Raw genomic sequence first — 16,099 nt, forward strand, 5'->3', positions numbered from 1 at the left:
TCGAAGCGATTTCTAGTATCGTGGACACCAGGCTTAAGACTAGATCTTGTCGTAACAAGACCTTACCTGATCTGCGCGTGGTAGGCGGGTGTGGTGTGCTCGGTGTGCGTGGTCAAAAGTTCCGCGGGATTGTTGGCCATGTTTATCAAATGTCCTGTCGAGTGCGTGATCGGCTCCAGCAAGAGAACGCCTGGCGTCGCCGGCGATGGTTGCGGACCCAACAACGAGACGCGTACTTTTTCTCTACCTTCGCTGAAATCAGAAGAAGCGTACCGTATTAGTACAAAGATGAAAGAGGCATGTGTCATAATCTATAATCATTCATCATATATTTTCAATATCTAGATACTTGAGAGAGACGAAATAATTAGTGTTTAATAATTATTGCACCGTAAAAATCTTAACAAATGGAGCTGAAAGAGTCAATTGTTTTCTGACAATGCAATTTATAAGTTAATCATCTTTCTCCATCGCGTTCTCCATTAAAAATATACCGTTTAACGATGACCTTTGCATTCAGAGAACCGGCAAGTCTCGAATACTAAAATGAAGGGTGGATTTCCGCGAGCCTTGCGAGTCTCGTGGAAAAAAAGCTAAGCGAAATTTAACGATTTAACTTCCGCTTTTGACGCCACGCCCCCTCGCGTGTCCTACCCCTCGGCAACATGCAGCAACCTTCCTCGAAAAGTCCGTCGTGCACGCACACGTATGACTCTCACGTATACAAGGAGCCTAATCCGATTGGCTGAAGGATGAACGTATTGAGCGTCAAATAAATTTTTTCAGTTTTGCGATTTCCATTAGGACAAATAAAAAAAGGTTAGATAAGAGTCTCTTTTTACATATCTCAAATTAGAGTTTTGTATTTTTAACAGTTTGGTTCTTTTTAATTGGACTGATCTTATGAGAGTTTGAATTAAAATTCTTATTATTTTAATTATAACGTTAATTAATATCTATAATATTAATGACATATATTAATGTATGTTATAACATTAATATACATTATATTATTCATATACATACATATATCTGTTTCAATCCTATCTTACGCCCAGAGGCGAGTCCCGAACGCATGTCTGGTCGACGAACGAAACGTAAGTCGGTCGTCTGATTGCTCGTTTGCCACTTACATAACTTACCGACGACGTCATTTACGTTACGCGGTGCAGTCAGTCGGCGTCAGTGGACCGACACATCGTCAGGAGATTGCGAAACAAAGTACATTTTCGCGAGAAGGGGTGCGAAAAGATTCACCATTACTACGCGAGGTCGAAAGCTCCGATTATTTCTTTCAACCCTTACTCGCTATCCCCAAATTTACTGTTATAAATGTCAAAAGAGCTATTTGCTGCTAATAATAAAGCATTCATTTTCGAAACGGTTCGTGTTCAATTTAATGTAAAATCGAATTGCTTTGTTGTACATTTATCTTTCCCTTCCTCATTTCATCTCGTCACCTCGGAACTGAAACAATGAACGTCCCTCTCTGACGTGGAATGGAAAAATAAGGGAAATGTCGCGTGTTGAGATACAAAACGTTTGTTCTTCCACGTACACGCCGGGCGAGTGATATCAGTTCGTTCCAAGATATTGATTCTGCGTATATTTAGTTTGTTCGATCTTTTTGAAGATATCGTCCATCGTAATTTATTAATGCGTTACTGTACGGCTATATCGGTCAACCTTACCATTAAAGCGGCTTCACGAAAATTGGTGAAATTTATCAGTTCAAGTACGCCTATTCTCGGAATTGACCGTGTACGAGCGAGAAGCTTAATTCACAATAATTACGAAAGTTAACCCCATTGTCTTAATAAACGTGGCGAACCAAGACAAAGCTCGATTTCTCGTCGCGTGCGATATACTCCATGTTCTCGCGCGAGCAACACTTTCTTACGTAAACGACTTACGGAGTACCATTATTTGGCACAGAGTCGATCCGATTGCGCGCAGCGCGCGGGTGACGAGATTAATCGCTCGGTATCGACGGAACGTCGCGAACACGAGAGAATTACGATGCCAACATAATTTACGTAGGAAGCACTCGGAAACGGGATTTGCGCCGCTATCCGTTTTCATCTTTGCGGAAATCCCCGTGCGTACACGTGTTGCACAAGTGGCACGCCGCCAACACGCGTACAAACATCAGCCAACTGTCGGGAGTGGCGGTGGCTTTGTTATGAATTTCTAAAAGCGGGCCTCGTAACTCGCGCAATGAACAATCGGTGGATGGGGGGAGGGGGCTCTTCGCCAAAAAGCGTAATATCTAAAGTGCACCTCCACATCCCTCTATACCGCTAAGATGAACGACTCGCATTCCTATCGTGAACGCGATTCAAGTCGCCTAGAAAATGGGCTGAAATACGGGAAAGCTACGAGAGAAATTAAATATACGCGAAAAGAATACACAAAAGAATTACAAAAGTCGAAAAGTGAAGAATATAAAATTTTAATTAGAGAGATCCTCACTTTTTTCGTACAATTCAAAGTTTTAAATTGAAAACAGTAATCCGAATAAATATTTAGAAAAATTGTTTTATTAATCTCGTTCAATCTTCAGCGTGTGTTTGTAAAGCGATAATAATTTGATTAGAATTACTCGCGAAGACTGAATCATCCACTGCGACATGTGAAAACCAATGAAAAATTTATACGCGATGGTACATGAGCACCAAGAAAGGTTAAGCACTATATCGCGATGCATTCGTAATGCATTTTCGTTCGCCTTGACACTTCTACGAAACTTGCATGAGCGGGACCAATGCAATTACAACGAGAACGTCTCCCTGCAGACGCATACCTTTCGCCTAACCGGCAGCACTATCGTTTAGACAAATAACGAGCCAGGTATAAAACGGTGGAAACATGGAGCATTCTGAATACTCTCTACCGGGTGTTCTTCGACCTACGGACGGTCAATTTTTCCGAATGCGCAAAAATAAGGGTTGAATGAAGATGAGAAGGATAAAAAAGCCCGTTTTTTCTCGAATTATGACGCCCGAGATCATTAAAGTCGCGTTAATTACGTACTTTACCATCTGCTATCGTGCGATGGGTCACGCGGTGTAATCGCGTCTATCTACCGTCGCATGCTCGTGAAAACTCGATCCGATGAATATCCTCAGGGGGCTGTATCATCAATTTCAAGAGGCGAAGGCAAAGGAAGGCAGACGCGTACGTAAAACGATCTCGAGAGGAGGAGAGAAATTGGCTGCTCTTTGAGGGGTTAGTAGAAAGGGTTGCAATACCGACGCCCCGCGGTGGCGTGGCATGGGATTTGAAAGATATACAGGTATTTGAATGCGCTTCAGCGGGGAAAAACGCCGCGAGTGAGTAACGAATGTCATTAGGGACGAAAATAAAAATGTCAGGTTCGTATTATTTAAGATAAAAAAAAACATGAGATTTGAAAAATACAGGATTTATGTAATCCGAGAAGATCACTTTGAGAAAATATATTTTGGTGAATAAATCTTGCTAAAATAAATTGGATCATTGTTGGATCGATGTACTGAAAAAGAAATTTACTATTTGCAAGAAAATAGATTTCTTTGAATTTATAGTTTCCTTAATTCAAGGAAGTATTGGGTAGATTTAAGAAAACATTTTTCTGAGTTAAAAATATTTTCTCGATTCTACCTAATACTTCTTTGTATTAAGGAAACTAAATTTAAAAAAAATCTTTCTTGCAAATAATAATTTTTTTTTCAGTGTGGTATCATTATTTTGCGTAGTAACAATTCTATAATAAGAATAGTAATAAATGTAATAATATACCGGTAAACTCCGTATCGCACGCGAACGACACGACCGGACAGCTCGCGAGCGATCATCGCTCGCCGTTAGCACGATAAAATTCCAACGCGAGCGTTTCGAGCGCGATGAGTCATCCGCCGATAAAAATTACGTTCGGCTGCGAATAGAATTAAACCGGGGTATTTATTTTGCACGATAAATAGGCCGTGGCGGTAATCTCGCACGCCCGCGCAGCCGATAAGCTACTGGATGCTTGGTGCGTCGAGCGTGTTAACCTTCATCCGCTTCTCCTCCGCTATTCGAGCCTCGAATTCATTCGCTTTGATGGGTACGCACTTGTGATATTGCGGTTTACGTCGAGGCGCGTCGAATGCGCGATGCCGAGCCGAGCACTTATGTTCAACCACCTCTCGCGCGCGCGCGAACGTTTGCTAGTAATTGATTGGTTTATCTCTCTGGTGGTCGCGAGATGAAGCGACATTTCATTCGTCCCCGTTATGTAAAAGTATCTTCGATTGCGCGCTTTTAATCGGATATATCCTCACCCTTGTTCGGCGAAGCGTGGACTCGCGTTTCTTGGTATTCAGAAGACGCGTACGTCGATGTAGGTCACGAGAGTAATCTACTCGCGAGCGAGAATTGCCGATCCTCCGAAAAAGGGATAACGATCAGCTCGCACCGAGGCCGCGAGGCCTCGATCGGCGGAACGCGCATCGAGGGAGTCATGATCTTGCGCAACATCCTGCCGGTCCCGCGCGTAATCGACCAAAACGAGAGTCGACGGGGATCGGAGCCGTCGAGAGGAGGAAAACGAAAACGCGGCCGGACGAGGCTCGGGAACCGGTTTCCAACCACGGTCGCCGGCCGTGGAATCGATCTTGCGCGTCGATAACGATTCCTTCTAACGCGCGAGGAAAGTGCAACGTGCTACTCGCGCGGAATGCGCGCGAGATAAAGTTATCGCGCCGAGTTATGATCCCCCTCGACAAGCCTTCGCGAGAGGATAGAGCAAACAAGAAGAGGTTTTTGCGCGGGGATAAATCCCCGTAAGGATATGGGCTTGAAATCCAAATCCTTGGGTTTTACGAGCCTTTCAGGGCTGAATATCTTAAATGAGATCTTTAGAATCCTCGCGACTGAGAATTGGAAGCTTCTTTCCAACTTTTCAGCGCAAAATATCTTCAAAGTCACATCGTTATGATTATCCGCGCAAATTGTGTTATGTAAATTCGCGCGAATTTATGAATTCATATATTGTGAGGATTATATATAAATTTCAAGTTCGTCGCGGAAGAACGCAGAACGCACGTTGCGTATACTCGTGAAAACCGAGGAGCCTTGAGAAATTGGGTTCTCGCTTTATTGAGTCGGAAAGCACCGTAACTGCGCAAGTAATATTTATTTGAAGAGACAGTTTGCATAATCAACACGCAGACACGTGCTATTGTTGTTTACGCATTGACGCCCGGCCTGTACCGTGCCTGGCGTCATCGGGCAGTTAAACACCTCGCAAGAGCGATTCAGGCCTTGGAAATTCGTGACATCATCCTAATCATCATTCGACGCCACGCTCACGGCCGGTTCGGGCGACACGTTGTTTTCCTCGCCGCTATTTCGGACGACGTCGCGATAATCCGCTCGTCAGTTTCCCGAGGAAAACTTGAGTGTTCAGGACTGAATATCACGCGTGTTAAAAACGCGAATTATAAAACGAAAATATCGACTTAAAATTTCGACGCCAAGTAGCTTCTAATATTGAAAGTTAATATATCAGTAATATCGAAAGTTGACGGACTCGAACAGATTTTAATTGAAAGGATGCTAATTAGAGGAATCATCAAGCAAAGACTTATTATATAATACGATATTCCGGTAGAATATGCACGTGTATAATTTCGCGCGAGATTCAACCAATCGTCGCTAATTGCGTCTCCGCACTTCGAGGGAACACATTCTCTCGTAATGTCGCGATACTTGAAATTAATAAATGCCAAGCCGCTCGCTGCAAGGTTGCGGAACGATAAGCCCGACACGTCATTCTAAATATACGCATGCACTCGCACGATACGTTAAAAAGTCCATTTTCTATGAAAATTGTATTCAGCGCGGATCGATAGAGCAGAGTGCGAAGCGCTAGAATTCGTAAACAAGTTGCGATAAGCCCGCTCGTGAAAATCCAAGCGAACGAAATTGCTCATCGACTGACGCTAGTTAATTTGAAATTAAATTAAAAAATCTGTCATTAAAATAAATCTCGGGTGTTCTGAAGGACCCTATATATCGCAAGCAAAATTATAATCTAAAGAGGGAAAAACAGGTCAGCCAAAATTAATACGGAATATAAATTAAAATATTAACAATCAACAGTTAATGAATAATTGTGTATCGGTCATATTAATGATGCAATTAACGCGTATTGATCGCCACTTTGTTTCGCTTCCCGTTTTTCTCTTTTTTTTCCGACGCATTTTCTTTTTTGCTGCGGACTCCAATCAGATCGCTCCAGTTGCGCGCTTTTACGACGCGACGCATAAAACGTGAACAAATATTTTATCATATCGTGCATCTTCCTGGCGTGACAGGCGATGCTTGAGAGAAATTATTAAGAGCCGTTTTTTTGCAATAAAGAGAGGGCGAAATAAAAAGAGACATTTGCAATTTCTTTTTACAGAATGATTAAGTAAAATAATTTATAATCCTGTCTGCTTTCATTTGCGATGAAAGATGTTCCGCGCGACATATTAATACGTCGCTCAAAAGTACAAAGGTTCACAATACTTTCGTTGTTGCAAAGCGACGCACGTTTCGTGACGAGACCGCTCGCGGGTCAATCGTGCGTGATTTCCGCGTGCGAGGACGAGGACGGTCGATATTCCCTTCGAGTGCATACCCGCCATAATTTGCATCTCGATGCATTGTGTGATGACGTATTCGGACGACGCAACAAAGAATATCGTTAACAACACGGAAATCAATAAACCGTAAATATGACGCATTTGTTTGTTTCACCCGTTATTAGGCAAGCGATACTTTGTGTCTCAATCTCGATGCGTGGATATTAAAGACGAAATTAACGAAAAATTGAAACTGATCATTAGAGATTCATTAGAAAAAATAATATAATTCGGGAACTATGTGATTAAAATTTAAATATCCGTAACTCATTTTACAAAGCCATAAGAACGAAAGTAGTAGCGAGACTATCGAAATCGAAAAGGCTATCGTTAACATTATTTCATTAGTTGTGTATAACTATTAAATAGTAATAAACTAGCGGAATAATTATAATTATATAGATATATAATTTGTGTAACTATATATATAGACTTCGTACAATAAATGACAATGATATTCTTTCGGTTTAGACAAACATTTTTCTGAGATGAAATATATCATGACATACTTTCTTGTGTCAGTAATGTATATCTCATTAATAAAAGTATTTTACATTACTATTTTCTTGTACTTTCTACCACATTTATCGTAAATGGTTAACGTTACTATGCTTCCTTAGTTCAAGCAACTTATCTATTTTTCTTATCGCAACTTTTCATAATATATAGTTGAGGTATTATTATTTCTCCTCAATCTTTTAGTAGCTGATACTCTGATACTACTTTTTCTCTCTGGGTATATATAGCACGTTCTATTAACTCTGTTACTAGTTATTTTCTGAGAAGCTAGAGACCGTGATAATTTTTTTGATATTTTTACGTATTCGAAATATAAAACTAAATATAAGACTAATGAGAATCTCAAATCGTCGCGTTAAAACTGAATGCGCAGCATTTTAGAGATGACACACGAATGATCATTAGAACTCAACCTAAAGGTTGAGTTTTATCGCAAGACAAACGGTCAGATTTTTTCAAATAAAGGATCGACGAGTCTATTTTTCTACGGCGACGCGCAGGCATGACGTTTCCGGAGAAACGGCAGGGAATGGCTGCAGTGTGTCAAGATGGTTACTATGGCGACCCGCGCGGGATCTCTGCGTCTCTTTCCGCGTATCCTCTCACCGGTAGTGCGGTACTCTGATACCGTCGAAGCGAGAAGAAGACTATCGGATACTTGTAGCGCGCCCGTATCGATCTCTCGCTGTATTGTCGACGCGGCAACTATTGTCGATCCTGCGAATGACGGGACGAATCTTTAATACTCATTTATAATTAAAGAGGGTTTATTATGTGCCAAAAAAAGAAACCGCAGTTATTTCCTTCGCTTCAAATCACAATGTCTAAAACCACTCTTCTTGAACGAACATTTCATTTCGGCCCACGAACGACCTGCGAGTTTGTGGGCCACTACCTACTCGCCGCCGGTGCTTTCCACCTTCGTCCACCCCTATGGACATCATGGTAGCCTGTCCCTTTCGCAATCTTCCCGCCAGATCGATGGTAGTCCGCTATTAGGGACAGACACGCCGGCGACGCGATTCGATCGACGGTAACGCGACCTCTCGCCAGCGCTCGATCGAGAATATACAGGACGATTCGCTCACGAAATCAAATAAGAAATCTGCCCTTAATACACGCCATTCCTTTAATAAACTAGTTACGAGTCGTCCTATTGTAGTTCTTCCAACATTCAATAGACAATGTGTGACACGGAGAACATTTAAATTGGAATTGCACATCTTAAATTATGAACTCTCCAATACTTTCTACTTATAGCGTTCAATCAATATTTTGCAAGATGTATTTAAATATTAATATCCTCGAATAATAAGAGTAATTTCTAGGACTTTAAATACATGAAATTAAACGAGACGTGACTTCAAATTTGCATTATCTCTCATCGCGGTCTTATTAACGTAGGCGAGTGATGTTGCAAACGTCAACAGCGATTGTCTACGTGTACGTGTGAACTATGTAAACTATCTTTTCACCCGTAAATCCTGTAGACAATGCGTAATTCATATAGCGAACGCTAATAATATCCGAAGAGGAGGAAAGTTCAACGAACCCTTTTTTATAGATTTTTTCTCAAAGCTAAAACAAGCTAAACTTACAATTATTTCCTTGACATTAATCTTCTGCTGTACAGGACGAAGTAATTATCTTGTCCGGTGAACAAGCAATTATCTGTTAATCGATTCGCAAATACAAGTTTGTCCTAAAAAGGGGGGGTTTCCGTTTGGATTCCATTAAATTTCACGTATACAGTTTAATATATGGAATTTCAAGATAAAGCTCAATTATTACAGGAAACAGCGGTACTAACGATCGATTAAATTACTCCGGACTGATTTCTTATCAGACCATCTAGGGAGAAGGACGCTGAAACGTTCATCGAAAGATTCGTGCCTAAAGGAAGACGCGCGGTTCGAACGCAACGGAACGAAGTTTACACACCGTGGATTCCGTTGTACCCCAAACCTGCTCGGGAAGCGAGCTCCCCCTCACTGGGCGTGTACGCACCTTTCGGGACATCCCGTGTCCCGCATCGGTCGAACAAAAAGAAGGACAAAAAAAAAAGGATTGAGCGCGCCGTTTGCGGCCGATCGGAGCGATCGAAGGGCCGAGAGGGTTTCGGCCCTCGGATTGTCTCGATCGCGCGGATCGCAGCCGCAATCGAAGCAGCTCCGGGTCGAAGGGCGCCGGGGAACGCCACCTCGTTATTACCTGGGATGTCGCACGCGCGCACTACTAATCCAGAGGCTGGACGATCGATCTCTCTCTCTCTCTCTCTCTTTCTCGACGTTCCTCCCGAGAAGGGCCAAACCTCGGCGTCGCCGCAGGTAAGTTCGACCGACTACGCGACTTCGTGCACGTCGAGAGAGGGCCACGGGTGTACTGAAACACTCGTCTCGCTTGCCTGCCTCTCGCGCTCCTCTCTCGCTTATCCTGGCTGAATGATCGGCAGCAGGGAAAGAGGGAAGGCCGAGAGGGGTGGGAGAGAAAGCGAGAGCACACAGACACGCGTACACGCACGTCTGCGACGACGACGTGCGCCAAGGAGGAGACCGGGTGGGACGCGCGAGGGTCTTACCCCGGTGAGAGAGATATAGGAAGAAAAGGAAGCGCGGGCGGCGAACTGCGCTCGCGGCGCCGGATGTGTGCGTGCCACTAACACGAGGAAAACGGTATCCCGGAGTCGCCGAACGGCGCGGCGCGGCGCGGTGCGGAACGCCGCGCCGGCCACGCAGGCGCCTCCGTTCCCTTCACGCGACTCCGACTGTGGTACGCGAAACCCGGGTGGGTGCCGGCATCTGTCGTCATGCCGACGAGATCCTTCGCGTTCGAATCGATCTTGCGAATCGCAGGTGTTTCACCCGACGACACACGCGATACGTAATGTCTCGATCAATTTCTTTGAAAAAAAGAAAAAAAATGTGTTCCGCGGCAGGCGCAGAGACGTCTACTCTAAAAGGTGCGGAAGAAGAATTCAGAAAGAACCCATTCCGAATGGAAAAAAAGGAAGAAGATGAAAGAATAATGCTACGGTCCAAGAAAGACACATATATATATTTTAGGAAAGAAGACCTTTTTTTTCTTAATCTGTGTATACGTTACTCGTATATATAAAAACAAATGTCCCGACTGACTGACTGACTCATCAACGCCCAGCCCATCCCAAACTCCTAAACCTAGAAACATGAAATTCGGGGAGTATATTTCTTCCATGACATAAACACCTACCAAGAAGGGATTTTTAGAAGTTCGGCCCCTATCGAGGTGAAAAGGGGTAAAATGTGTTTTCACGGATTCCTCAATATCTCTTGGGCCCAATGAGATATCGACTTGGTTTTTTATTTAAAGTAGTTACATACCGTAGCGAAGCACGGGTATCAAGCTAGTGATTTAATAAAAACAAATAGATAAGCCATCTTCGGTTGGTTCATCGTAGCCTAATATTTGTGTAAGTTTTTATACTTATCACTTGTAAGAATCAATTATCGGTCAAAGTTTCACTTATTATTAAATATAAAAATGTTCTGTCTATCTCTTTAACTGTCCTGATGGTAATCATTAGTAATCGTCACAATTTTTGAAAAATTTATAAGAAATAAATCTAATATAAAATTATGAATAATAATAAATAATTAGATAACAAGTAAAAAGAATACTATTCAACATATACATCACTAAAATTTTATTAGCAAATATGCTTTTTTACGATAACGTAAACTACATATATAGTCGTGATTTTTGCGAGCACGCAATAACGGTGGAATCCAAAGGGTTTTATTACCAAACTTGAACCTAACGGATAACGCATATCGGCAAACATCACGCGTGGGGGAGGGCTAAGGGCAAAAGCACGTTTGCTGCATTATTCAGCGGCGAGATACTCACCGCGCGGGTTGTACGGTTCGCGTTGCCAACGGGGTCTCTCGGTACGTTTGAATATGAGAATCACGCGCGTGATTACAAAACCCTCGGCACACGTAACCGCGCGCGAATAAAGAAACGCGATGATGTCATCGGCGCGAGAGCGAATCCGTTAAAAAAGCTAGCTACGCCGTTCACGTTCTGACTTTGCACTTTTCGTACTTTGCCGGAAAGTGCGCGGACTCGCGATCGCGCTATCGTAATCGACACAACTGGCATCATCAAACGACCGCGGTTTATCATCGAACCATCTTTCTCAAGACGCTTCATCACCTCGTAATCTTATCGCCACGTAATATCGACACACAACGCGATAACCGTCGGAGCCGCGAAATGCGCGAATACGCGAATTTCGTTGTCAAATTGCCTACCGATAAACGTTTTTTCATGATCGCGCGCGCCAGCGTGATTAAAATGTCCTACACTGTTAAATATTAAAAGGATAAATATTAAACCAATACCTCGAGTTAAATAACATTTTGTTATTTTTCACTACCATGTGTGTCGAAATTTATCATTTTAACACAAAACAGTATAATTTTAACTCCATGTTTGTTTAGTTAAATTAACAACATAGTAGGAGCAGAGGCGACTTATAGAAATGGTTAAGAATAACTCAAAATTAGTATAACTTGACTCTACAAATTTAGCAGTGTAAGAGACACGTCTCTGATTCTCGCTACCTAACGTCTTTGCAAAAAAGATCTTTATTTACAATTAAGATATATTTCCTTTTTAAATTCCGCGAGATAAGTTTTACCGAAGGTTGATTTTATATGGTAAATCATTAAGCATTAAAACGTTTAATCTCTCGTTACTTGTGTTGAACACGAGCATTCATGCGTGTCTCATATGCTTGAGCAGCCGTAACGGGAGACATCACGGATCTCTCTGGAATTTCTCGCGCAAAGAAGGAGCGCCTCAGCATAATGAGACGGTCAAAGTCATCCCCGTGCATGTATTATACGTACAATACTATTACATTCCTGAGAGATAACGTGTCGCGCATCTTGGAAGTTACCTTCCGCCCACGCATATCTCTACTAATGGCCGGCTACTTATCGCGTTTGATCCGGTTAAACGACGGTGCTCGCGCGCCAGGAATATCTAATAGCATCTCCGTCACTGTACGTCCCCGATCGGAAATGAGATGCCTACGTGAAACGAGTTACGGTCGCGACATAAATACAATCGCAAAGTGCCTTCGAAAGTCTTGGCGAAAAATATGAGCAAAACTATCGCAAAAGGAAAAAAACGCGAAGTTCGATGGATCTAGCAAGAATTTGATTTAGCGAGATCTGCACTCGGATCTAATACGAATTGAGTGAATATGCACCTAGAACTGTTTAAGGCAAATTCTTAAATTAGGATTAGAACTTGCGAGATGAGATCGCAGCCAGTCGAGGGAAAAGGCAATCCACGCAAATTTAAAGCTACCTTTTGTGAAATATTAACAAATCATGCTCTCCTATCGTCTTAACGAGAGGAAGTAAAATGTGTGATGTTCCTTTTGCGCAGAAATTTTTGGTTAAGCCGAATTCATTGCGAAACGCACATCTTGCGTCAGTCGTCGCAGACCCCTGACTCGGTATCGTGTTACATTTAATGATGAACATCTGACGCGTCGGGGGAGCGAAAACGTAGCCCATTGCACGGACGGGAGGTGGATTTTACGCAGCGGCGGCGGAGATTTCGCGCCACGTTTCAACCTGACGAGTCGATTCGATATTTACAGATTCGATTTCCGAGCGATCTGGCATTACTCCCTAGATGCATGCGCGCATCGCGCGCACGTAGAAACGAACGTTATTTCGGTGCCGGGTGCGCCGGTGACGTCACGCCACGCACGTGTGTGGGTGATAGCTTTCAGGATGCGATTTGCCGCGATAATCGGCTTACGCGACCGAAACTCTGAGGTGCTAATTTACGAGTTGTTGCCAAAGTTACTATTGCTCTCGGAAAAACAAGCTAATGCGTGCGTCATTCAATGTACGTATCCACGTGGCGTGGTATCTCGATCTCTCGTCTATTTACCGTCTATTACGATCTATCAAAGTTAAGTATCAAAAGTTAAGTTCGTCGCATGACTAAACTTGTAATATGGCACAAAATGTGCTTCTTATATTAAAAATATAAATATTTTGTTTTAAAAAAATATCGCACATAGTACAAATGCTTGACACGCGTTTCCTCCTAAGAAAAATTAAGCGAAATTGGGATTTCCGATGTTCGTAGAGTTAAATACGCTCGTTGTTAATTTTCCGGATTTAGTAATTCGAACGATGCATCAATTAAAAGCAAGATGAGAATATCTTTGATGTTAAAATACAGACGAGATTAAAATAGATGGATGAAAATCCATCGAAAGATAATGATCTGCGAGATTACGACTTACTCAGTATCAGGCACAGGTATCATAGGATGAGGTAGGCGGCCGTTGTGGTCCAGAAAGTGATTGATCTCAGGTTCCTCTTGCACTGGGGTCTCGTACACGAGGGTTTCCACCATCGATCCTTTGCTCGAGCCGAAGGATACCCTGAACAATAATCATTCTTGATGAAGCGACAAATACGTTAGATAACTAAACAAGTCTATCGATAAATTTATAATTAAATCATTATGGAATTGTATAGAATGAGATTAGACAAGAATAATCTTATCCATATTTTGAGTAAATGTCGTTATAGCTAAACGATTTCTTCATTCATATGTGGACATTTTATAATCGGCACACGATCGAAACGGGTCAGATAACGTCTAACAGTGCACGTCTAGTAATGCACGAAAAATACTCGTCGTAAACCTCAGTTTTCCATCGCGCGACCGCAACCGACGACCGCAAAAGCGATATCAAAATCCAAATCTCGCGATCGCCATCGGCGCGGCGTCGGATTACGATCGCGCGCGTGATCGAGATCGACGCGCATATAAATAAGTGTGCCGTACACAGTTATTTATTGCTCTCTCCGGAAGCGGCTCCGCCGAAAAAGAACCAGAAGAAATTCCCGACGGATTTGTCCGGCAGACACAGTCACCATCCACGAGATAGTTGCATTTCGTATTTATATAACAAAGAATTTCGAATAACTTTACACATAAATTATTTAACTAATTTTATCAAATTTATAAATCAACATAACAAAGAATATAATATAGATATAAACTTTGGAAATAAATAAATAGTTATAGATAAATTCAATTTATTTGTTTGTAAAATAACGCGAGAGAAATATTGATATTCAAATAATTTTTCCATCTCAAAAAGCTATAAAGCTATTCACAAAAGTATCCCCGAAATAGATCGTCAAACTTTGGGGAAGCGTATCCTACTCGCTTTGAGACTTGAAAAAAGAGGCAGTCGTAGATCCGCAAACACATACTTCTTCATAAATCATAAATATTCTTTGTGCAGAGAAGAAGTTTTGCAAAACTCTTGTCGAATTTTGATCTTAATATTAACACCAATTTCTTAAATCAGAAGTGACCTCTTCCTACATTCTTTCGGAGCGTTGCATGCTTCAGGAAAAATCGATGATATCGCGAAATGCGAATGCATTTAGAATATTCGCGTAGCATTAAATCGTGCCAATATTTTCGCGGGAGGATACAGAATAGAATCGAGCATTCGCCACTAATAAGACAGAAAACGGCATTAGCGGATCACTGATGCAAACCGGTTTTCGCGCAGCGTCGCCATAAAGATGAACCCAGGCTAGCAAGGACGAACGATTGCGAACGAGTATTTGAAACGAATACGAACGAGCGTGACGAATTCTTCTTTGTCATGCCGAGAAAAGCCGGATTTTGTCGATATACATTTAGACTCGCATTCGTACTCGTCGAAGCAAATTCATTCGTTCGTGATCGTTCGTGATCGTTCGTGCTCTTCACTCAATCCGAATCCGGTTTTAACGCGCTCGTGCGCGCAGCTTATTACTCATCGCTGCAACAGAGTTAATCCCGCAGCCGGATAAATCTTCCGACGCGGTTCGCCGCGCACGCCGAGGAATCAATTAAGTCACCATGTCGAGGGATCGATAAGTCGTGCCGACCGATTTATCCGGGAGATTGTTTTCTTTCTCTGCTGACCGGACGTGATATCGCGGCATTACATTAAGCCTGCTCTCTTCGATTATACTCTCTAGACATTCCTTCTCTCTCTTTCCTCTTCTTTTCCTGTTTCTCTCTCTTCCGTAATTATATATAGACATCATTTTACACGACGGTTTTATACGGAGAATATTAACAAGTACAGTCGATTAAAACTTGATAGATCTGTTACGAGCTGCTACGAGCTGTTACAAGCTATAACATGGGACGCCGGTTCTAGTCTGTGCTAAAATGGATTGCAGTAAGGTGCTGCCACGAGTGGCTGTGTCTCCCAACCAGAATATGTCAAAGTCATATGGGTGCCGAGACGACAGAGGCTACAGTAGGTCTGCGTGTTTATCTGTACTTAGAATTAATCGATATATGCCACAAACAAGTGTACAACAAACGTAATGTTAGATTGTTTGGATAATACGCGAAGTAGATAAGGAGAGAGATAAAATTTCACATTGTCTTCATTCATAAAAGCTTTTAGCGCACCAAGTATTTTATCAAATTAAAAACATGAGAGCTACATATTGTTTTAAAGGTTTCTCGACCTAATATCTGAAAAGATATTACGTAAGAATATAGTTTTCATGGTTAACAAAATGACAGCATATTATTTTACAAAGATAACGTTCTCTCGTGTCGCACTTTTACTTTATTTCACTTCATAATCTTTTTACGTTTTAGTAACATTAAATTACTTGATCAAGGAAAAAAATGACGGCGGATAATAATAATTATCTAATTAAACATAAATTTTTCCATTCGTGATTAAATTTAAAATCATTCAAATGAACACCATGCGGAGTTAGATATTATTATAAGTGTATTATTGCAATCTTTTTGAGAAAGAGAAGATCCGGTATGACACCTGGTCTAGATTGAGGGTTTGGGGTGGGTCGGGGTCG

At 42.1% G+C, this 16,099-nt stretch overlaps 1 protein-coding gene and 1 long non-coding RNA gene across 2 annotated transcripts in view; both read right to left on the reverse strand.

The window, feature by feature from the left end:
* The window catches only part of LOC139769507 (uncharacterized), a 31,691-nt gene extending 18,043 nt beyond the window's left edge, over nucleotides 1-13,648 (reverse strand). Inside the window, exons 1-2 of the mRNA XM_071700635.1 lie at nucleotides 13,489-13,648; nucleotides 67-252 (exon numbers count right to left, since the gene is read on the reverse strand). Coding sequence (XP_071556736.1) covers nucleotides 67-252; nucleotides 13,489-13,601 — 299 coding nt within the window. The 5' untranslated portion in view covers nucleotides 13,602-13,648. The remainder of the gene's footprint in view (nucleotides 1-66; nucleotides 253-13,488) is intronic.
* On the reverse strand, nucleotides 6,418-9,528 carry LOC139769511 (uncharacterized). Its single transcript, XR_011717580.1, has 2 exons — nucleotides 9,384-9,528; nucleotides 6,418-7,889 (listed from the first exon to the last, which is right to left on the reverse strand). It is a non-coding gene; the product is annotated as an uncharacterized lncRNA (long non-coding RNA).
* Nucleotides 13,649-16,099: the final 2,451 nt, after the last annotated feature.

The sequence above is a fragment of the Temnothorax nylanderi genome, unplaced genomic scaffold, assembly GCF_030848795.1.
Source record: "Temnothorax nylanderi isolate EJ_2023f unplaced genomic scaffold, tnyl_v1.0 TNYL_tig0022_pilon, whole genome shotgun sequence".
Lineage (NCBI taxonomy): Eukaryota > Metazoa > Arthropoda > Insecta > Hymenoptera > Formicidae > Temnothorax > Temnothorax nylanderi.